This window comes from Euprymna scolopes, chromosome 45, assembly GCF_053919585.1.
Source record: "Euprymna scolopes isolate OS-2025 chromosome 45, ASM5391958v1, whole genome shotgun sequence".
NCBI lineage: Eukaryota > Metazoa > Mollusca > Cephalopoda > Sepiida > Sepiolidae > Euprymna > Euprymna scolopes.
Genome location: NC_136526.1, coordinates 43,831,251 through 43,857,020, shown reverse-complemented (window position 1 = coordinate 43,857,020; position 25,770 = coordinate 43,831,251). Strand labels below are relative to the sequence as shown.

The window sequence follows — 25,770 nt, the reverse complement described above, 5'->3', positions numbered from 1 at the left end:
TCTTTCTTAGAAGTGCACGCCTGCGGAACTCTCTTCCGTTTGCCTGTTTCCCACCTGACTACAACTTGGATGTCTTCAAGTCCAACATAAACAAATTCCTTATAAACTGTCTCCTTAAGACACTTTATCAAATCTCCATTACTAACGATGACTACGATACCATCCCATTGATTACTGTACACGCAATAACCCTTATCCCCGAGTGGCTTCCGGGCCTTGATAAGTTTTGACTACCATGTAAAAAAAAAAACAAAACTGATTTAAAGCTTCACCGCTTATTCATTTTGTGACCAAATTTCAAACACTTTTTACAATTCATAGATCACCGTCTCAGCCATATTTTAAAATAAAAATTTTCAATTTTCGTTCATTTAAAGCAAAAGTTATAATAAAATTACTAGTGTTCAAAAGTCCTCAGAATAAGTAAGGAACGTGAGAGACGGTTTCTTCTGATTGGCTGTGGGTTAACATAGCAACTTTTTCAATATTGACGTTTTAGAGACGGTTTCTTCTGATTGGCTGGTATTTATCATAGCAACTTTTTCGTCGTTGACACCTTCATAAATCATAGTAGGAATGTCACTCGCATGCCATCTTATTTGGGTTATATAGAAAGTGTTAACAAAAGTGACGCTCTTTGCCGTACTAGGGCTGCTAATCAATTTAACATTATATAAAAATTCTTTTGCTGCAATATTTTAAGTTATACATTTATTGTATTTTTTACTAGCAACCTGACTGAACCTCTTTGTTCATCTTGCGTCAATATATCATTCAAACACGGTAGCGTTTGAATATATGGTTAAGTGGCAGTTTTTGTCATTTAGAACTACTTTAAAGCTTCACCGCTTACTCATTTTTCAACCAAATTTCAAACATTACAGTTTATAGATCACCTTCTCAGCTATATTGTGAAAAAAAAAAAAAATTCAATATTCGTTCAGTAAAACAAAAGCTATGATGACTTTAGTGGTGTTCAAAATTGTATAAAGACGTAAGGAGGTGAGCGACGTTTTTTATGACTGGTTTCCATAGCAACCATGTCGCTTCAGTGATTAGTGTTGCTACTAATTCACAGCTGTCGCAAAAAGAGAAGTAACAAGTGAAACAAACAGAATGAAAGTATGAAAGGGAGATAATTAGAGGGATTTTATTGAAGCAGACGAGTGCCATACATTGTTATTACATATGTGTATGTTACGTTTACAGGGGCAAAAAAAAATAATAAGATTGAAATTAAACAAAGAACAAGTGAATTTATTGGAAGTCTGGAAAAATCATGGATTACGATAGAAAAATGCGAGCATGAAATGTAATATGGTTAAGCTTAAACATGGAAAAGTAAAGAACTAGTTGTTATAACTGGAAAAGAAAAGGACAAGATATTCTAATAAAAAAAATTATAATAATTTATAACTTAAAATGTTGCAGCATTCAATTTTTTTAAAATTCAATTTAACATTATATAATCAATTCTTTATGCTGCAATATTTTAACATTTATACATTTATCGTATTTTTTACTAGAATATCTTGTCTTTTTCTTTTGCAGCATTAACAACTAGTTCTTTTACTTTTCTAAGTTTAATCTTGACCATATTACTTTTCTTGCTCGCATTTTTCTATTGTAATCCACTGTTTTCAAGGCTTCCAATAAATTCATTTGTTCTTTGTTTAATTTCAGTCTTATTTTTTGCCACATAAACACATATGTAATAACAATGTACGGCACTCGTCTGCTTTCAATAAAATTCCCCCAATTATCTCCCCTTTCATTCTTTTTGTTGCAAAAAGAGAAGTAACAAGTGAAACAGACAGAATGATAGAATGAAAGGGAGATAATTGGGGGGATTTTATTGAAGCAGACAAGTGCTGTATATTGTTATTAGATATGTGTATGTTATGTTTATGGGGGCAAAAGTAAGACTAAAATTAAATAAAGAACAAGTGAATTTATTGGAAGCTTGGAAAAATCATGGATTACAATAGAAAAATGCAAGCATGAAAAGTAATATGGTTAAGCTTAAACATGGAAAAGTAAATGACTAGTTGTTAAAACTGGAAAAGAAAAGGACAAGATATTCTGGTAAAAAAATATGATAAATTTATAATTTAAAATATCGCAGCATTAAGAATTGATTGTATAATGCTAGAAATTGAATTAAAAAATTTTTAAGTTATAAATTTATTATATTTTTTACTAGAATATCTTGTCTTTTTCTTTTCCAGTTTTAACAACTAGTCCTTTTACTTTTCTAAGTTTAATCTTAACCATATTACTTTTCATGCTCGATTTTTTTTCTATCTATTATAATAGTAGAGATAGAGATAATCCTCCATAGACTATTGTTTCGCCCTATTACAACTCCTCAGCGTGTCTAGTCAACATTTCTATCAATCTTTCTTTCCATCCATATCTTAACCTGGTCATTTTTATATGGCTTCTTCTTCTTCTTCTTCTTCTTCTTCTTCTTCTTCTTCCATCTTTCTTTCCATCCATATCTTAACCTGGTCATCTTTATATGACTTCTTCTTCTTCTTCTTCTTCTTCTTCCATCTTTCTTTCCATCCATATCTTAACCTGGTCATTTTTATATGTCTTCTTCTTCTTCTTCTTCTTCTTCTTCTTCTTCTTCTTCTTCTTCTTCCTCCCTCCTTGTTCCTTCTGAAACATTAGCTGCTTCTGATGTTGTCTTGGTTTCCTTGTCTACATCTATAACATCATATAAACATATTTATATACCTACATCGATTTCTTGTCTCCCTACCCGCACCCCATCCCCTTCCTTGCTCCTGAAAGAGATTTTCCTAGGAGACCCACTCATCGATGACGGTCAATACCAATACGCCTGAATGGCTGGGATGAACTTTGATTAGTCTGGCAGGATAAAAGGAAAAAAAAACAATAATGATTTGAAATCAAGAAAAATAAACCAAATGTAACACCCTTACCCCCACCCTGACAACAACAACAACAACAACAACAACAGATAGAAACTGTCCGAAACTGATAGATGATGTATTCATATATAGAACTGCAAACCTGTGGAACTCTCTTCCGTTTACCTGCTTTCCGGCTGACTACAATATGGCCGTTTTCAAGTCCAATGTAAACAAGTTCTTGATGAGCCGTTCCCCTTAAGTAATCCAATTTTACCAAATTTACACTTCTAACGATTAGTATGATATTGCCCTTTTGACCACTGTACACTCTTTAACCCTTATCCTCGAGTGGCCTCTGGGCCTTGATAAGTGGTGATTCCTTTGAAAAAAAAAAAAAATTTTTTTTTAAATTAAAAATAAAAAGATTAACCAGAAATGCAGGGTGGGGGGGTGAATAATCAGTTTGGCAGCAAAAACCGGTTTTGTTAAATAACAAATTCAGTCCATGAGAAAAAAAAAAGTTTACAAAGCAGTTAAAAAAAAAATAATAATAATAATAAATTAATCTTTTACTCGCTACATCAACCTCACTGTCTTTTTTTATCAAGATAGAAAGAGGGTGGGGTGGGGGGTAAAGAAAGCAGCGACTCGTATACATTTTTTTATGTTTTTTTTATTTTCTGTTTATAAATGAAAGCAAATAAAGGTAATAAGACAAACCATATAAAATAAGAATGCGGAGACACCAGCATAAAGTGAGAGAGGGTGAAAGTGATAGACGTAATAAGAGAAGGGATACTTACTGAGATAATTGCAAACTATGGTTAATTAAAACAATTTTTTTTTTTTTTTTTTTTTTTTACAAAGGCATCACCACATTATCAAGGCCCAGAGGCCACTCAAGGATAAGGGTTAAAGAGTGTACAGTAGAAATTGGTCAATATAGTAATCATTAGTAATGAAAATTTGGTAAATTTAATAACTAATATGGAACGGTTCATCAAGAACTTATTTACTTTAGACTTGAAGACAACCATATTGTAGTCAGCCGGAAAGCAGGAAAACGGAAGACAATTCCACAGGCGTGCAGTTCTAAGAAAGAAGCTTTGTTCATGGAATCTACGTTTAGGTTTAGGCACAGATAAAGAGTGGGGGAAATTATTGATAGTGTTTACAGCTAGACGAGTGTTTCTTGTGAAAGTTTGGCGAGGGGGGACCATAGATTGAAGCTCAGTTGAACACTTTCCATGAAAATAATGATACATCAGAGACAAACTCGCAACATCTCTTCTGTGAGATAGAGGTTGCAAGGAGGAGAAAAGGACATCTCCTACGAGGCTACGAAGTCTATTTTGAACTCTATCAAGGCAGGACAAGTCCTTTCTAGCAGCTCCTGCCCAGATGTGGCAACAGTATTCCATCCTTGGACGTACCTGGCTCTTATATAGAATATATTAAACAATTAAAATAGAAATGTTTTACAACATGACGCAATTAGCAAACTGAGGAATATTCTAATATGAACTTTTTGTGGTTAAAATATATAGAAAAAAGGCCTGTAGAAACAATAGTTGATTAATTCGGCTTTAGTTTTATTATATACTAGCAGGACCCGTTGCCTGGTGGCAGCCTTCCACTGCCGCGCAAAAAAATTACCTACGGTTGCTGTTGATGGCCACTGCTGTCCTTGAACAGTTAATTTAAAAAAAACAAAAAAAAAAAACAATTAAGGGAATGTGTAAATCACTCTGTTCCGTCTGCCTGCTTCCCACCGGACTACAACTTGGATGTCTTCAAGTCCAACGTTAACAAATTCCTAATGAACCGCCCCCTTAAGTAAACACTTCATCAAATCTCCACACTAGCGTAATGTACTTGCAATAACCCTTATCCCTGAGTGGCTTCCGGGCCTTGATAAGTGGTGATCACTGTGTAAAAAAAAAAAAAAAAAATGACCTAAAAAAAGTATGAAAAACATTTTTTTTTTTTTTTACACGATGGTCACCACTTATCAAGGCCCGGAAGCCACTCAGGGATAAGGGTTATTGCAAGTACAGTACGTTAGTGTGGAGATTTAGAATCATAATGGAAAGTAAAAACTAGTGATGGGACGATTCCAAAATTTTTCCCGATTCCGATACAATTACCGATTCTATTCTAAATTTCCGATACCGATACGATTCCCGATTCTGATTCTTTTAAAATTTATAAATATTTAATTAGGGATTTGTTGTATTTTGTAAATTTTAAAATTATTACATTAGCTCCGCTAATTTCCGCGTATATTTGTTTCTGAAATGTTTTCCTTGTAATTGATAGAAAATTGTAAGACAACAAAAGATTTATTTTGATTTAAAACAAAACCAGATCAGATTGTATCACTTGAAAGTTTTCATAAACAGTTGAAAATAGTCGACGATTGGAAGGCAAAATAAGAAAACGATGTAAGAACAAAATATTTAACAACGACCCCCTCCCATTTTTATGAACGAATTTCTAAATAATAATGTTACTATTTAGAAAACTATTTTTAATATGGAGAGAGGGTGGTTTTTGTTAACTAATCAGTGCCTTCTCTCTATAAATGAAGAGAAAATTGGGTTATTAAATTGATTTGATTTGCTGTAAAAAAAAAATCGAAATGTAAATAATAATAATAATAATAATTATAATAATAATAATAACAATAATAATAACAATAATAATAATAATAATAATAACAATAATAATAATTATAATAATAATAATAACAATAATAACAATAATAATAATAACAATAATAACAATAATAATAATAATAATAAATTGTAGATTAACACTCTTAGCTAAATCCCCATTCCAAACTAAAATGTTACTTCTGTAGGTGATTACATGTGAAACCTTTAAAGAAAAATTGACGGAAAGAAAAGCAATAATTTTAGTATTTAGAGTGGGAGCTCAGTTTAGGACACAAATTTAACATTTTCTGAGCCATTCTAATTCTTTATGGCAGTTAACTAAATTGTTTATCCCTAACTTAAGTTCGATTGACAACGTCCCAAAAAAAACTATGCGTAATCGCTTAAGAAAGTAGACATCTCCCAAATAAACGCACAAAATTTATCTCTAATAGAAAAAAATATTTTGTTGTTGGTTATCTACCATAACATACTAGAATGTTTAAGAAAAAGACACTTAAATTTATGTGTGGAACTGACCCTGCACTTTAAATTTGTTGATCTGGTCTTGCAATAAAACCATGTTGTCCCTCTGGACAGCAATGGCTGACCCCAATGTTTGTGTACTGTGTGTGTGTTTTTTTTTCTTTCTTTTCTTTTCTTTATCTGGTCGTGTTGTTTTGGTGATCAGAGATTACAAGCTCTGGTTTACAAGTATAAAAAAAATAACCAAAACAACACAAACTCACAAGAGAACACACAATGTATAAATCAGTTGTGGCCTGAGTATAATAAACGACCCGCCAACGTTGTCTGTTGATAAATGTCTGTCAAGGCAATTTTGTCCTTCGGTTCATCTCTTCATATACTAAAGCTTTGCCCAATCTGTTCCAATACGCAAACTGTCATCTCCCCCTGATTACAACTTGGATGTCTTCAAGTCCAACATAAACAAACTCCTGATGAACCGCCCCCTTAAGTAAGACACTTTATCAAATCTCCAATACTAACGATTACTACGATATTATCCCATTGATTACTGTACATGCAATAACCCTTATCCCCGAGTGGCTTCCAGGCCTTGATAAGTGGTGACCTCTATGTAAAAAAAAAACTATCTTAAAATGAAAAACTGTTCTAAACTAACTACAGATATATTGATTTTAGGATTGGAAATCCTATGTCTGGATCTTTTGTCTTACTTGGCCACTCCCAACTAATTACCACTGGTCTGTCTTAGTTAATCATTGTCATGTTTTATTTTTTTCTATACTTCAAATAACGTCTTCCTTTTTTTTATGAAGCCCTTCCTAACACTTGCTTTGGTTAATTGTTGTTAAGTTTTTTTGGGGTTTTTTTTTATATATTTCTGACAACGTCTTCCTTTTTTATGAATCCCTTCCTAACACTTTGGGGTGAGTACGTCTTAGTATCGCATTGTTTGTTCATAGTTGTACCTTGGTTAATCGTTATTATCTTTTTTTTACACTTCTGCATATTTATCAGTTACTAGCTGAAGTACCTAGCGTTGCCAGGTTGTATTTAATATATGTGAATATTCCCTCCTCAAACATAACTATCTTATTGATTAAACGAAACGTTAATTCATAATGGCTTACTTTTCCACATCTCTCCTGAGGTAGGAGCAACAGGTGCGTTTTATTTTATAAAGATCTCGCCAGTAGCACTAATTCTTTTTTCTAGTTTAATCTTTTAGTCCTCCTTTCAAAATATGATTCAAGAATCTATATATTAATACGATAGCGATTTTGATTCCGTTTGCCGTAATATACGTTTACATATGTTTAAAATCATGTAGATATTCGCATGTATTAATAAAAAGACATGTCGGCAAAAGTTTGAAAAAAAGAAAATGACTTAGTGCCATCAACTAGAATAAAAACCAATACATTTCGCATCCCAGCCGCGTTCTCTATCGATATTGGTATCGAGACAGAGATAATAAAGGCTAAATATTAACACACTTGAAATAATAAATTTTATGCGCAGAAAGAAGTATAAACATGTCGGCAAATTGAAAATAACATTTCAACATACCGATATATTTATGGACGCATTACTCATCCACCCAAACGATCCAAATTACTCGTTATAAACCATCCTTTGTGTATGATTACTATTTCCTGTTAGTTTCAGTGTTATGTGACGAGCAGTTTAATAGTTTATTGGTTCAATATTTACACACACGTCCACTGTTTTATTTATATAGATTCTTTTAAATCGTTTTTTACTGTTCGTGAATAAACATAAGAATAAAATGGATGAAGAATAGAAAGTGAAACATAAGTATACATTCAGCAGCCTCAAAAGTCGTGGGACACTTTGTATATATATATATATATATATATATATGTGTGTGTGTGCGTATATGTGTGTATATATATATATATAATGTGTGTGTGTGTGTGCGTATATATATATAATGTGTGTGTGTGTTGTTATATATGTGTGTGTGTATATATATAATGTGTGTGTATATGTGTGTGTATATATATATAATGTGTGTGCATATATGTGTGTATATATATAATATGTGTGCATATATGTGTGTGTGTATATATATATGTGTGTATATATGTGTGTGTGTGTATATATATAATGTGTGTGCATATATGTGTGTGTGTATATATAATGTGTGCATATATGTGTGTGTATATATATAATATGTGTGTATATATGTGTGTGTGTGTATATATATATGTGTGTATATATATATGTGTGTGTGTATATATATAATATGTGTGTATATATACATATGTATATATATGTGTGTGTATATATCTATGTGTGTATATATATATGTGTGTGTATATATACATATGTATATATATGTGTGTGTATACATCTATGTGTGTGTGCATGTATATATATATATATATATATATATATATATATATATATATGTTATATGGTAGGCAGCTGATGATCCCCGTTTTCTATTTAACAATTTTGGTAAGGTTTTCTTTTTTCTTTTTCTTTTTTTTTACAGTTGAATTTTCTTTAGTAATTGTAGACATTTTAGATGTCGGCTTATGTAAGTGCTAAGTTTGCGATTGGTTCAATTTATTTATTCATTGATTTATTTTGGGGGAATTTAAGCTGTATTCTTTATTTTTTTTCACATTTTGTTTTACTCAAAACTTCTTTAGACATATATATATATATATATATATATATATATATATATATATAAACTAAAATTTTGTATATATATGTAACTAAAATTTTGTGTGTATGTAAGTATATATATATATATATATATAATTTTGTATGTATATATATGTATAATGTATATATATAATGTATATCTATTTATAATGTGTATATATATAATGTATATCTATTTATAATGTATATATATAATGTACATATATGTATATATATGTGTATGTATATATAATGTATATATATATAATGTATATATATAATGTGTATATACCTATATATATAATATATACTAGACCACCCGGGACCCGTTGGGTCAGTACGTTATATTAGCTATGGAATTCATGTATGAGCGTGACACTTGTGGCATAAAGAAAATAGTTTTTTTTTACATAACAGAAGCATTTCTATGAAAGTATATTAAAATGAAAAAAGAATATAGATAGATTTCTATGAGTCGTTCTGTTTATTATAATTGTTATTTTTTTTTAAATTACAGTTACTGAATTATAAGTGGTTGGTCATACTTATAGGTAAATATGCACTGAACAGGTATCATAATCCTTATTATAGTTAAATTCAAATTTTGATATATCATCTGTTAAATGAAATTGTTAGTTGAAAGTACAGAATAATAAAAAAAACACTCTCCACATGTTAATAATGGCTTTTTAAATAGAAAATGAAAATAAAATGTAACTTTTTTCATTTAATTTAAGCAAACATTCAGTACCCATTGTGTAAAGGAAAACACTATTTAATGTAATAGAAATGTGTGCATTTACCGATTCAGCTTTCCGTTTGGAAATGTAAGCAGACTTTAAAAAACATGGGAAGAAGAAAAAGAAATTTTTTTGTAATAACGCCCTCTAGTAAAAAGGTCTGCATTAGTTAAGGAGGATAACTCAATCCAGTTTTACATCGCTCTCTTTTTCACTCTCTCACACATACACGTAACTATTTCTCGCGTACGTAACGAAAACAGAGGGAGTAGGAGTGTTGAAATCTATTAGAGGGAAAGTGAGAGGTGTTTTCTTTCCATAAATTGTATAGGGTAATATTTCATATTATTAATAGATTCATAGATAAATAGATTTTATAATATATATTATAATTATCTATGAATCTATGTATTATTTGTATATATAAATAACTATTTGATCAAATTAAATGAAATTGTTTGTATTAAAAGCGATATAAAAATTCCGGAATTGGAATAACGGATTGAAGACGTTGCTATTTACGCATGCGTAACCGGATGTTGAAAACCGGAAATCTGATTGCAAACATACAAGATCCATAGACTTTTAGTATTATATAGATAGATATAATGTATATATATAATATATAATGTATATATATAATGTGTATATACATATATATAATATATATATAATGTATATATATAATATATAATGTATATATATAATGTGTATATACATATATATAATATATATATAATGTATATATATAATGTGTATATACATATATATAATATATATGTAATGTATATATATAATGTGTATATACATATATATAATATATCTATAATGTATATATATATATATAATATATAATGTATATATATATATAATGTGTATATACATATATATAATATATCTATAATGTATATATATATATATAATATATAATGTATATATATAATGTGTATATACATATATATATAATGTATATATATATAATATATAATGTCTATATATAATATATATAATGTCTATATATAATATATATAATGTCTATATATAATATATATAATGTATATATATAATGTATATATATAATATATATAATGTATATATAATGTATATATATAATATATATAATGTATATATATAATGTATATATATAATGTATATAATGTATATATATAATATATATAATGTATATATATAATATACATACATAATATAGATAATGTATATACATAATATATATAACGTATATATATATAATATATATAATGTGTATATATATATAATATATATAGCGCATATATATAATAATGTATATATATAATATATATAACACATGTATATAATAATGTATATATAATGTGTGTGTGTATATATATATGTATATATATATGTAATGTGTATATATATAATGTGTGTGTGTATATATATATATAATATATATATATATATATATATATAAAACGTATATATATATAATATATTTTTTTTTACAAGGTGGTCACCACTTATCAAGGCTCGGAAGCCACTCAGGGATAAGGGTTATTGTAAGTACAGTACGTTAGTGTGGATATTTAAAGTGTCTACTTAAGGGGGCGGTTCGTCAGGAATTTGTTTACGTTGGACTTATATAATGTGTATAGATATATAATGTATAGATATATAATGTATATATATATCATGTGTGTATATATATATAATGTGTGTATATATATCATGTGTGTATATGTATAATGTGTGTATATATCATGTGTGTATATATATAATGTATATATATATAATGTATATATATACATTATATATATAATGTCTATCTATAATGTGTATATATATGTATATATATAATGTATATATATACATTTTATATATAATGTCTATATATGTGAATATATATATATATATATATATATAATGTATGTATACATATATATATATATATACATTATATATATACATTATATGTATATATACATATAATGTATATATATAATGTATATATATATAAATATATATACGATGGTGTGCAATAAGTAATGCCCCTGACCCACTTCCCATAGCAGTAGAGCAACGAAACTTGGCACAGTTATTAGTCTTTCTCTACATAGGAACCACTCAGAGTTATGTATTTCTCTCACAGTTTGATGCAGCTCTGGAGACCGTTTTTGTAGAACACCCCAGGTTGGTTCTCCAACAACGACGTGACTTCAGAAATCAAAGCTGCATCATCTGGGAAACGCTTTCCTTTCAAAAACAACTTTATTGCTGGGAAGAGGTGAAAGTCAGAGGGTGCAAGGTCAGGAGAGTAGGGAGGATGGGAGGTAATTTCATAACCACACGCCCGTGCTTTGTATCTAGACACATGCAAGTTGTGGACCGGAGCGTTGTCCTGGAGGAGGAGGGTACCTTTGCTGATCCTGCCCCGCCTCTTGATTTTGATAGCTTCCCTTTGCCAGGAAATCTGTCATCACTACTCTGTCCTGGTCCCAGAAGACTATGAGCATGACCTTGCCAGCAGAGGGCTGCACCCTTGCCTTCTTTGAAGGTGGTGAGTCCAAGTGCTTCCACTTTATTGACTGAGCTTTGGTTTCTGGATCATAGTCATGCATCCAGGTTGCATCCTGTGCAATCAGTCTTACTCATCTTCTTAGCACATCTCCAAATTCATCCCATCCTCAAGCACTCGACGCGTTCTCGCTTCTGGAATGGTGTGAGCAACCTGGGAATCCATCTGGCAGACACCTTATGCATATGCAAATGGTCATGAATGATAGTTTCCACAGACCCTGTACTAATCTTGACATCTTGGCCTATTTGGCGAATAGTAATGCGCAGATCTTCCAAAATGGCAGCCTCAACTTGATGGACAGATGCCTCATCAATGGCAGAAGGGGGCGACCAGGTCTGGGAGCTGTTTCCACAGACTTCTGGCCATGTTTGAATTAACGATGCCAGTGTTTTACAAGGTCATATGATGGAGCATTATCACCATAAGTTTCTTTCATTTCATCAAAAGTCTCCTGTGGTGTGCGTCCTTTCAAATACAAAAACCGGATCACTGCTCGACATTCAATAAGCTCCATTTCACACCTGACTCAGTTGAAACACCTGTAAAACAGAAACCGCAATTAGTTCAGATCTGTAATTTGGCATATAACCCGTAGAGATAGAAATCATTACACATGCAAAATTTCAGCTAGATCAGACAACTGGAAGTGGGTCAGGGGCATTACTTATTGCACGCCACTCGTACGTATTTATATATATATATATATATATATATATATATATATATATATATGCGTTTTATTTTTTATTACTGTATCTTTCTGTTAAGTTACATTATTGTTTCGGCTACACGGCCGTTTTTTGGCCGTTTTTTTTTTTTGGCCGCCTGTAGCGTCCTCAGACTTTTACAGAAAATGGCAATAATGTAACTTAACAGAAAGATACGGTAATAAAAAATAAAACGCATATTTGCTCTACAACAGTATTGAGCACTTTCTTCAGTTTTTATTAATTACCATCTCCACTAAATATAAATATATATATATATGTATATATATATATGTATATATATATATGTATATATATATATATATATATATATATATATATATATAATATGATTAGTGATGGAACGATTCCAATATTTTTTCTGATTCCGATACAATTATCGATTCCGTACTAAATTTCCGATTCCAATTCTTTATAAATCTCTAAATATTTAATCATAAAATTGTTATTTTGTCCCGATTACCATAAACACACATCTTAAACACAAAACACACTTGTGAGGGGTTGATCTAAAGATTTTAGTTGTACTGGGTTTAAAATCAATAAATATTTATTATTTTATTATTACTACAAGCAGTGGAAGATGTTTCTTAAATCAAATTAAAAAGATAATTTAAGGAATCGGGTTTGGCATCGGAAAATAGGCTCAAATTTTTCCGATACTGATTCTGATATCCCAAAAAAGTTCTGCTTTTTCTGATTCCGATTAATCATCTCAATATATATATATATATATATATATATATAAGCCCGAGGAATCCTAGAGTGGATGAAACGCGGAATATTCAGTGTAGCTTAATCGCCATATACATTTTATAACTTACTATATATATATATACATATATATATATATATATATACACTGTTTTATTTATATAGATAAAATGTACATCGTCTTGTGTTGAATTGCTTTTTTTTTTTTTTTTTTTTTTTTTACAAAGGCATCACCACATTATCCAGGCCCAGAGGCCACTCAAGGATAAGGGTTAAAGAGTGTACAGTAGAAATTGGTCAATATAGTAATCATTAGTAATGAAAATTTGGTAAATTTAATAACTTATATGGAACGGCTCATCAAGAACTTATTTACTTTAGACTTGAACACAACCATATTGTAGTCAGCCGGAAAGCAGGAAAACGGAAGACAATTCCACAGGCGTGCAGTTCTAAGAAAGAAGCTTTGTTCATGGAATCTACGTTTAGGTTTAGGCACAGATAAAGAGTGGGGGAAATTATTGATAGTGTTTACAGCTAGACGAGTGTTTCTTGTGAAAGTTTGGCGAGGGGGGACCATAGATTGAAGCTCAGTTGAACACTTTCCATGAAAATAACGATACATCAGAGTCAAACTCGCAACATCTCTTCTGTGAGATAGAGGTTGCAACTCATTATTTAGCTGAAACTGTCAGAATTTTTTCCGGTTTGATTGCGAACAATCACATGGATTATCTTTCTGCCATAGAAAACCAGAATATTTAACAAGTTTTATCTCCAGCTGTCACAAAAACTGCTGCCGAAGGTCCTGGGGCCCCGCTGCCACCATCCACAATTCAGATCACCAATTATGTTTTGGCATGATAGAATACTTTTGTACTTGAATTGGAATGTGTAAGTTAAGAATCCAGTTCAATGCGGAATCTTTTTAAAAACGTTTATTCATTTAAAAATTTATGTGCTTCTTCGTTTTTAGAGCAGAATCTGTAAAAAAAAAAAAAAAAAAAAAGAAAAATGTCATCTATTTAATTGTTATGCAGTAATTAGTTAAATATGACTGCATTATAAAACACATATTTTCAATCTTCATCGAAAAAAAATGCGTGGCCTTTTTTTTTTTTTTTTTTTTTTTTTTTTTTGGAACACGTGACATGAAAAACAAAGGTAACTCATAGTTTGGAATTGAGTTTTGCTGAATTGGCCTAAGATTTTCAAATTATTCAGAAAATGATTACCCCCCCCTTGTTATAATATAACCTCTTCTGTTTATTTTTTTTTTTTTTTTAGCAAAATTTTCAATTTTCACTAATTTTCTTCAATATATTAATATGGCCGCGTATGTGTTATTTTCTGTGTCAGGCTTATATCTGGGTCATTTAATTGTTATGTACTTCCATTCTTTGCATTAAATAATTTTACCAAGAATTCTTAATAAGTTTTGGTTCCGGTTTCGATAGCTGATGGCACTCAAGTCCTCTATTTTTTTATGAATAATTTTACCAAGAATTCCTCCTAAGTTTTGGTTTCAGTTTCGATTATACCTGAAGGAACTAAAGTTATATATATATATATATATATATATATATATATATATATATATATATTCATAAGTTTCGGATTCGTTTTCGATTCAAGCTGATGAACCCAAGTCATATAGATATATTTTTTTATTTTTGAAATCGCAACTTTATAATATATAAAAATCGATAGAACATTAACTCTCTAATAATATATACGAAATCTGCAAGAATTAAAATATCATATTTATGCATATTTTATGACCTAGCTACGCCGGGCGTCCCTGCTAGCTTAGATAAATACTTTTGCAGTTCTAACAAAATAGGTACCATAATATAAGAGAGTCTCCGTTTACGCTGAATATCTACAGAATGCCATCACAATGGAACCAACAAACAAAAAAGGAAAGAAACAAAAAAACGACTCTGCGTTTTTAAAAGTGTAAATAAAATGCATTTATTTGTGGTTCTTCAAAAACAACCCACTTCATTATCTTTCAAAAGTCTTGTCGCTGTGCCGTACACCATGTGCTTTTTAAAAGTCTCTGTCCCCGCTATCTGATGCAGGTCTTTTTTGCCCTCAACTCGCATGTCCATTTTTCCCGGCATGGACTTTGCCTCACCCCTTGACCAGGTGGTGTATTTTTCTCTCCTTATCTTGTAACGCAAGTTCATGCACACTTGCTAATTTGCATATGGGTTTTAACGACTGCTGCTGCTGCTAATATTTTTGCTAGACAGCTATCCTTCAGTTGCTGCTGATTTTCTCACACAAATTAAGTGTAATGCAATAAAATAGGGCCTTATGTTATTTTCTATTATTTTTTTCTCTCATTTCTCTCTATTCCCCCCTCTCATCACACTCTCTTGCTTTTACTAGCATCCAAAAAAAATGCTAGTATATCTATAAAAGTCAAAGTGTGTGTGTGCGTGTGTGTGTGTGTGTGTGTGTGTGTGTGTGTGTGTGTGTGTGTGTGTGTGTGTGTGCATTTCCCTACGCAATAACTCTCTCAATTTTTAGTCCACAGACTCGAAATTTGATATACGTGGTACTGAGATTTGGGAAAATTGATGTGATCGGTTTTCGGCCAGAAATTTGCCTGTTAAGGGGTCAAAGTTCAACGATTTGACCTTTGAGAACTCTACCAAACTCCTCGAACAATTTTGGGTCTAAACACTTGAAATTTTAGATATAGGTTCCTTGAATATGGATCTAACTTAATAACTTGATTTGAGCCCCAAACAATAAATGTTAAGGGGTCATAATAGGGGTCAAAGTTAAAAAAATTGACCGTTTTTTTTTTTTTTTCTTTGCTCAACATACACCTCCAAACACCCGGGCAACGCCGGGCACCCATGCTAGTATATATATATATATATATATATATATATATATATATATATATATATATATATATATATATACAGAGAGAGAGAGAGAGAGAGGGGTGTTAAAAGAAACATATTACATTTTTTTAACTCTTTTATTTTATTGGAATGTCCCCGGGCAACGCCAGGTAACCATGCTAATCTAATGAAAATCAACACTGACAAAGAAATAATGCTGAGACATTCTTGAGCAAGGTTTAGATTAAACAAGTGGTGCTAATAGAAATACATTTCAAATCACGTTTATTTTATTTTCAGCAATTAACCCAGAATTATTGATGAATTGATTGAATTATTTGTTATTGATTTTTTTTGGAGGGGGTTTGTTAATTGATTGTTGCAAATATTAATCGGTATTCATTTTTTTTTTATTCTTTCCTTTGCATTTCTGCAGAACACAGTAAGTATTTTGTCAAAAGCAAATCATTCTTATATTTTTTTATCTTTTTGTCTTACTGCTTTTTTTTTTGTTTTTTTTATTATTTTTTTAGTTTTATAGTCCTTCTTACTGTATTATTATTATTATTATTATTATTATTATTATTATTATTATTGTTGTTGTTGTTTCATTTTAGTGTTATTTTTTGTTTCCTAGTTTTTTGTTAGTCACTTTAGTAAACATATACGACACCCCTCCCTCACGGTTACGTTTTCACTAGTTTTTTTTTTTTGGGGGGGGGGGGTATTTTATCATTGCTTATATTTTATGCAACTTTTGCATTTTATTTGTTTCGTTTTCTTTTGTTTTTTTTAAATCGGCAAGCTTTAATGTGAATTGCCATTTTTTTCTTTTTCTTTCTCTTTTCGTCTTCTTTGCTGACTGCATGCTTCCCTTCATCACTGTTTTCTCATTCACTCATTTTTCATCTCCCTCCCCAACATAACCATGATCCGTCGTCAGTGGTGCTTGACAAATAAAGCTTTTCTTCATACAGAAAGAAGGCAGCGACGTTCGCTGAGAGGTCTTAAAGGATTTTTATGTTTAGAGAGAGAGAGAGAGAGAGAGAGAGAGAGAGAGAGAGAGAGGTTTTCTTAATTAAGTAGTTACCTAAATTGGTGGACATAACGAATAAAGTTCTCAGGGGGATCATTTCGCACTTAGCCATTATCAAAATTTTCTTTCAGTTTACATTAGTGGCCAACTACCTCGTGCAACGTCACATGGTAGATTCACATTATTGATGATGTTTCCAGTTCGATTCCCATGGACTGACTAATTTGGAGCCCTTCTTTCTTATCACGAAAAAAAAAACCCCATCACGCTCATCCTTATTTTGTCTACCCCGTTTGACCTCTTTCTCTGCTTTAAACTTTAAGGTCATCTGTCCATGGTTCACCCCTGAGAACGATCTGTTCGGCCGATTTCATCTCATGATGGCTTGTACTACTTGACCTACTCAAAAATTAACATTAGTTCATTAAATATTACTATGTGGGGCCACCCTTAATGTTCCACCTCCCCCCTCTAAATCTTTTGTTATTAAATTATTAATAGATTAATATAATAAAGGGGCTACTATGATAAGATTTTGTTGTTCTTATTTTTTTTTTGGTTTCATTTTACTTCAATCGAAGTTCTCAGAAATCAAGGGACCTTTCCCCCCCCCCTTCTATTTTCCTTTTAAACACTTTTCCATTATTGAAATATCCTGGTGGAATATTAGTCACTCACGTCACTGAGATTCTCCACAAAATTCTCAAAGTGACAATTTTGCAAAAAAAAACTGTGTCTAAATGTAGGCCAGAAATAGGTTTTCCATGCCTTTATGTATTTAAAAATGGCCTCAGATGTTTTGTGCCTTTTTTGAGTGCTGTACTGTGTTATCCGTTTTATTTAGATTACTTCGTCATTTTTCTATCTTATTTCTTAACTATTTTTACATCATTATATAAACTCCAAATTTACGTTAGACCCTAAAAATAATATGCAAGATAGAGTTGTCTCTCTTATCCCTTTATGATACAGCGACATGATCTGCTCTTGGATATGAGGTCGGCCATGACAGTTTCGAATGTAAACAAAAATGCTTTACAGAACACTGAACAATCATTATGCATCCAGCAGCTTTTAAAATAAATTGGCTACTGATCCAGAACCTAACCCAGGTTTACATTAGCATCTTCCAGCAGTTTATAGTAAGCAACCAGTAAAAGCCAACGTGATTAGCCAATCAGCTGTGAGCAGATGACAAGTTTTAATTTTGTTTAAATCCTTTGGATCCTGACTCAATTAAGCAATAATACGGCAAAAAACCCCCAAAAAAACAATAGGTGATTAGCAATATTATTTGATAACATTATTAGAAAGCCAAAAATATCGTCCGTGTCACTTTTTTTTTTTTTTTAGCTATGTTGTAATGCAGGTTTCGAAAGATTAAAAGTGAAGATGAATTACAGAATGCTGTGTGAAATTATTAACTCTCACAGAGGAGTAATCTTTGTCAAGAAAGAAGGCTCACAGAAGTAGGAAATATAAAAAATATGAAAGTCACTGTAAGAGGACTGAAAAGAAACACTATTACAGGTAAATTTGCATGGAGGTGCACAAATCTAAAATGTAGAGCATTGACACCCATCATAACTCTAAACTAAACTACTTTTACGTTTTATTTAAAAAGAAAAAATGTTTTTGATCATACTTGTTTCAATAAAAAAAAAATCTTAAATACGTTTCATGAAAAAAAAAAAATCTTAAATACGTTTCATGAAAAAAAAAAAAAATCTCAGGATTCGAAACCCGAGCCTCTTGCATGTGAGGCCAGCATTCTGCCAACTGAGCAAACGCCCCGCACACAAGAGTTTGGATGTGTCTAACTGATGAACCCAAATAAGAGCAAAACTCTTAAGTCTTGGACTTCCGGTTCGTTGACTGTCATGGGTCTTGTAGGCTGCGACATTGTTTGGCTGTGGAAATTAATATATAATCTCTCACATTCTGAAAATTATATATATATATATATATATATATATATAGTAGAATCCCGGGATACAGCATTAAAAATTAGCAACAAAATACAGTACATAATATAATACACATGTATATAATCAAATAACATTATAAATGACACCATAAGGTGGGGCAAATACCGTAAAGTTTCTCTCGCATAATTAAACTTATAAGTCTTATCTGCTTGTGCTAAAGTTTCATTTTAATCATTTTGAAATTCTCGTCTGGCAGTATTGCATCTTTTTCCAGCATCTTTTTCAGCTGTTTACCATAAACTGCCGACACAGCCTTGGGTCAGGTTCTGGATCAGTACCCTAAATTGTTTTAACAAATGTGTTAAGTTTAATACTAAGTTTAATTATAAAACTGTTATTAATAATAAACCTTCATAAAAATACTCGTCTATTTACAACCACTATCAACAATTTCCCTCCATTTATCTGTGCCTAAATCTAAATACAGGTTCTATGAAGTTTCTTTCCTAGAACTTCCCACTTGTGAAACTCTGCATGGTCGTCTTCAAGTCCAATGTAAATAAGTTCTTGTTGAGCCGTCCCCTTAAATAATCAAATTATACCCAATTTCCACCACTGACGAGTACTGTACTTTTGTCCTGGTGACCCTTATCCTCGAGTGGCCTTCGGGCGTTGATAAGTGGTAAAAAAAAAAAGCTAAACTGGTAGCAGCAATTAATAATTGATTATAACATAATAAAATGTTGATTCAGGGTAAATTCTTTTACGTTGGTGCTAATCCAGAAAGAGCCTGACGTTGGTGGGACATAACTCAAATATTATTTTATCTCTGCTTTTTTGGTTTGCTTGGTCTTGTGGAATGGAATTTCTTGGGCCCACAAATTCTATGTTAGTCCAGCAGATATATCGTCTTTGTTTTTTGGTATTTTATTTCATTTCATTTTTAATTTTAGGGTGTACTTATGTACATGGAATGTGGGCACGAAGCCACCCCCGGATGACTTGACGTCTTTGCTTAATTTGGATAATGATGAACTGCCTGATATCTACGCAATTGGGTGAGTGTGTCTTTCAAACGTTCTTGCTTCGTTACAGATATTTTAAAACTAGCAGGACCCGCGGAAATTCCACGGAATGAGAAATATATTTAATCAACAAATATGTTTTGATAAAGCCAATGTTTTTCTGGACAGCGCAAAAAATTAGATTTTTTGGACAGAAAAAATGATTGATAAAATTAATAATCTCAATAATGAATTCCAATTAAAAAAAAAATGATTGATAAAATTAATAATAATGAATTCCAATTAAAAAAAAATGATTGATAAAATTAATAATCTCAATAATGAATTCCAATTAAAAAAAATGATTGGTAAAATTAATAATCTCAATAATGAATTCCAATTAAAAAAAATGATTGGTAAAATTAATAATCTCAATAATGAATTCCAATTAAAAAAAAATGATTGATAAAATTAATAATCTCAATAATGAATTCCAATTAAAAAAAATGATTGATAAAATTAATAATCTCAATAATGAATTCCAATTAAAAAAAAATGATTGGTAAAATTAATAATCTCAATAATGAATTCCAATTAAAAAAAAATGATTGGTAAAATTAATAATCTCAATAATGAATTCCAATTAAAAAAAATGATTGATAAAATTAATAATCTCAATAATGAATTCCAATTAAAAAAAAATGATTGATAAAATTAATAATCTCAATAATGAATTCCAATTAAAAAAAAATGATTGATAAAATTAATAATCTCAATAATGAATTCCAATTAAAAAAAAATGATTGATAAAATTAATAATCTCAATAATGAATTCCAATTAAAAAAAAATGATTGATAAAATTAATAATCTCAATAATGAATTCCAATTAAAAAAAAATGATTGATAAAATTAATAATCTCAATAATGAATTCCAATTAAAAAAAATGATTGGTAAAATTAATAATCTCAATAATGAATTCCAATTAAAAAAAATGATTGGTAAAATTAATAATCTCAATAATGAATTCCAATTAAAAAAAAATGATTGATAAAATTAATAATCTCAATAATGAATTCCAATAAAAAAAAATGATTGATAAAATTAATAATCTCAATAATGAATTCCAATAAAAAAAAAATGATTGATAAAATTAATAATCTCAATAATGAATTCCAATTAAAAAAAATGATTGATAAAATTAATAATCTCAATAATGAATTCCAATTAAAAAAAAAATGATTGATAAAATTAATAATCTCAATAATGAATTCCAATTTAAAAAAAAATGATTAATAAAATTAATAATCTCAATAATGAATTCAAATTAAAAAAAAATGATGATAAAATTAATAATCTCAATAATGAATTCCAATTAAAAAAAAATGATTGATAAAATTAATAATCTCAATCATGAATTCCAATTAAAAAAAATTATGATAGCAATGTTGGAAAATCAAAATGGTGAAAGATTATGAGATTATTTAAATGATTGATTATTTAAATGATTGATTATTTATTTGAATGATTGATTATTTAAATGATTGATTATTTAAATAATTGATTATTTATTTGAATGCTTATTTATTTGAATGATTGATTATTTAAATGATTGATTATTTATTTGAATGATTGATTATTTATTTAAATGATTATTTATTTAAATGATTGATTATTTATTTAAATGATTGATTATTTAAATGATTGATTATTTAAATAATTGATTATTTATTTAAATGATTATTTATTTAAATGATTGATTATTTATTTAAATAATTGATTATTTAAATGATTGATTATTTAAATAATTGATTATTTATTTGAATGATTGATTATTTAAATGATTGATTATTTAAATAATTGATTATTTATTTGAATGCTTATTTATTTGAATGATTGATTATTTAAATGATTGATTATTTATTTGAATGATTGATTATTTATTTAAATGATTATTTATTTAAATGATTGATTATTTAAATGATTGATTATTTAAATGATTGATTATTTATTTGAATGATTATTTAAATGATTGATTATTTAAATGATTGATTATTTAAATAATTGATTATTTATTTGAATGATTATTTAAATGATTGATTATTTAAATGATTGATTATTTAAATGATTGATTATTTATTTGATTGATTATTTGAATGATTGATTATTTAAATAATTGATTATTTATTTGATTGATTATTTATTTAAATGATTGATTATTTAAATGATTGATTATTTAAATGATTGATTATTTAAATGATTGATTATTTAAATAATTGATTATTTATTTGAATGATTGATTATTTAAATGATTGATTATTTAAATAATTGATTATTTATTTAAATGATTATTTAAATAATTGATTATTTATTTGAATAATTGATTATTTAAATAATTGATTATTTAAATGATTGATTATTTATTTGAATGATTGATTATTTTAATGATTGATTATTTAAATGATTGATTATTTATTTGAATGATTGATTATTTAAATAATTGATTATTTATTTGAATGATTATTTATTTGAATGATTATTTATTTGAATGATTATTTATTTAAATGATTGATTATTTATTTGAATGATTATTTATTTAAATGATTTATTATTTGAATGATTGATTATTTAAATGATTGATTATTTAAATGATTGATTATTTAAATGATTGATTATTTAAATGATTGATTATTTATTTGAATGATTGATTATTTAAATGATTGATTATTTATTTGAATGATTGATTATTTAAATGATTGATTATTTATTTGAATGATTGATTATTTAAATGATTGATTATTTATTTGAATGATTGATTATTTAAATGATTGATTATTTAAATGATTGATTATTTATTTGAATAATTGATTATTTAAATAATTGATTATTTATTTGAATAATTGATTATTTAAATGATTGATTATTTATTTGAATGATTGATTATTTAAATGATTGATTATTTAAATGATTGATAATTTAAATAATTGATTATTTATTTGAATGATTGATTATTTAAATGATTGATTATTTAAATGATTATTTAAATAATTGATTATTTGTTTGAATGATTGATTATTTAAATGATTGATTATTTAAATGATTGATTATTTATTTGAATGATTGATTATTTAAATGATTGATTATTTAAATAATTGATTATTTATTTGAATGATTGATTATTTAAATGATTGATTATTTAAATAATTGATTATTTATTTAAATGATTATTTAAATAATTGATTATTTATTTGAATAATTGATTATTTAAATAATTGATTATTTAAATGATTGATTATTTATTTGAATGATTGATTATTTTAATGATTGATTATTTAAATGATTGATTATTTATTTGAATGATTGATTATTTAAATAATTGATTATTTATTTGAATGATTATTTATTTGAATGATTATTTATTTGAATGATTATTTATTTAAATGATTTATTATTTGAATGATTGATTATTTAAATGATTGATTATTTAAATGATTGATTATTTAAATGATTGATTATTTAAATGATTGATTATTTATTTGAATAATTGATTATTTAAATGATTGATTATTTATTTGAATGATTGATTATTTAAATGATTGATTATTTATTTGAATGATTGATTATTTAAATGATTGATTATTTATTTGAATAATTGATTATTTAAATGATTGATTATTTATTTGAATAATTGATTATTTAAATGATTGATTATTTATTTGAATGATTGATTATTTAAATGATTGATTATTTATTTGAATGATTGATTATTTAAATGATTGATTATTTATTTGAATGATTGATTATTTAAATGATTGATTATTTAAATGATTGATTATTTATTTGAATAATTGATTATTTAAATAATTGATTATTTATTTGAATAATTGATTATTTAAATGATTGATTATTTATTTGAATGATTGATTATTTAAATGATTGATTATTTAAATGATTGATAATTTAAATAATTGATTATTTATTTGAATGATTGATTATTTAAATGATTGATTATTTAAATGATTATTTAAATAATTGATTATTTGTTTGAATGATTGATTATTTAAATGATTGATTATTTAAATGATTGATTATTTATTTGAATGATTTATTATTTAAATGATCGATTATTTAAATGATTGATTATTTATTTAAATGATCGATTATTTAAATGATTGATTATTTAAATTATTGATTATTTATTTAAATGATCGATTATTTAAATGATTGATTATTTATTTTAATGATTGATTATTTAAATGATTGATTATTTATTTGAATGATGTAGACGGTTGTTCTCAGCTTTGTTATTCTTTCAACGTATCAAACAAGTGTTTATTAAAATACACCCGTCTAGCAGAAAACACTATCAACAATTTCCCCCACTCTTTATCTGTGCCTAAACCTAAACGTAGATTCCATGAGCAAAGCTTCTTTCTTAGAACTGCACGCCTATGGAATTGTCTTCCATTTTCCTGCTTTCCAGCTGACTACAATATGGTTGTCTTCAAGTCCAATGTAAACAAGTTCTTGATAAGCCGTTATCCTTAAGTTAACAAATTTACTGAATTTCCATTACTGACGATTACTATATTGTCCAATTGACTATTGTACACTTTTTGACCCTTATCCTCGAGTGGCCCCTGGGCCTTAATAAGTGGTGATGCCTATGTAAAAAAAAAACAAAAAAAAAACAATGTAATCTCAGGCCATCTTCAGATGCCTCTCATCGGACTCAGGAATCTGTATGATACTACGAAGCTTACCTGAGTCACTAAGTGCTGAGAGTGGGGTGGGGGGTGGGTTGACAATCGACAGAAAGGAAGTGTCTTACAATGTACAAAGAAAGAGGAAATGACCAACAATGAATCCGTAGGCATTTTTTGATCGAACCTTTTAGATATGACAATGACAATAGAAACCTACAGAACAGATAACAAAGAAACCAACGACACTTGATGGGGGCATCAATGAGATGCTTAGAGAGGGAAGGGTAGCTTCCGGGTAGCAAGTGTAGGGGGACTTGAGATAGCGACACAGCCATTTGCGGTGGATTGGAGTTGATATCGGCAGTCGTTAACGATGGATGTACAGTTTTTAGAGATGAGTGTGACATCGAAATTAGGCGGCACACACAAGCCCGAACTGTCAAATATATGTGAAGTATTGGCATTATATTTTCTTGTTTTGTTTTTTTGTTTATTTTTACATGGGATTAATCACTTATCAAGGCCCAGAGGCCACTCGAGAATAACGGTTAATAGGTATACATTAGTCATTGTGATTTTAGCGTAGTAAACATTAGTGGGAATTTTGTAACTTGGATTACTTAGGAGGACGGTTCAACAAGAACTTGTTCACGTTGGACTTGAATACAATCAGATTGTAGTCAGCTGGAAAGCAGGCAAACAGAATAGAGTTCCACAGACGAGCAGTTCTAAGAAAGAAGCCATGTTTATGGAATCTATGTTTAGGTGTAAGCACAGATAAAGAGTG

At 28.7% G+C, this 25,770-nt stretch overlaps 1 protein-coding gene across 3 annotated transcripts in view; it reads left to right on the top strand.

Moving 5' to 3' along the window:
- The window catches only part of LOC145269510 (inositol polyphosphate 5-phosphatase K-like), a 300,729-nt gene that overhangs the window by 122,604 nt on the left and 152,355 nt on the right, over positions 1-25,770 (top strand). For all 3 annotated transcript variants that reach the window (XM_080125252.1, XM_080125250.1, XM_080125251.1), the window contains exon 2: positions 20,228-20,332. In XM_080125252.1, the coding sequence (XP_079981378.1) occupies positions 20,228-20,332 (105 nt within the window). The remainder of the gene's footprint in view (positions 1-20,227; positions 20,333-25,770) is intronic.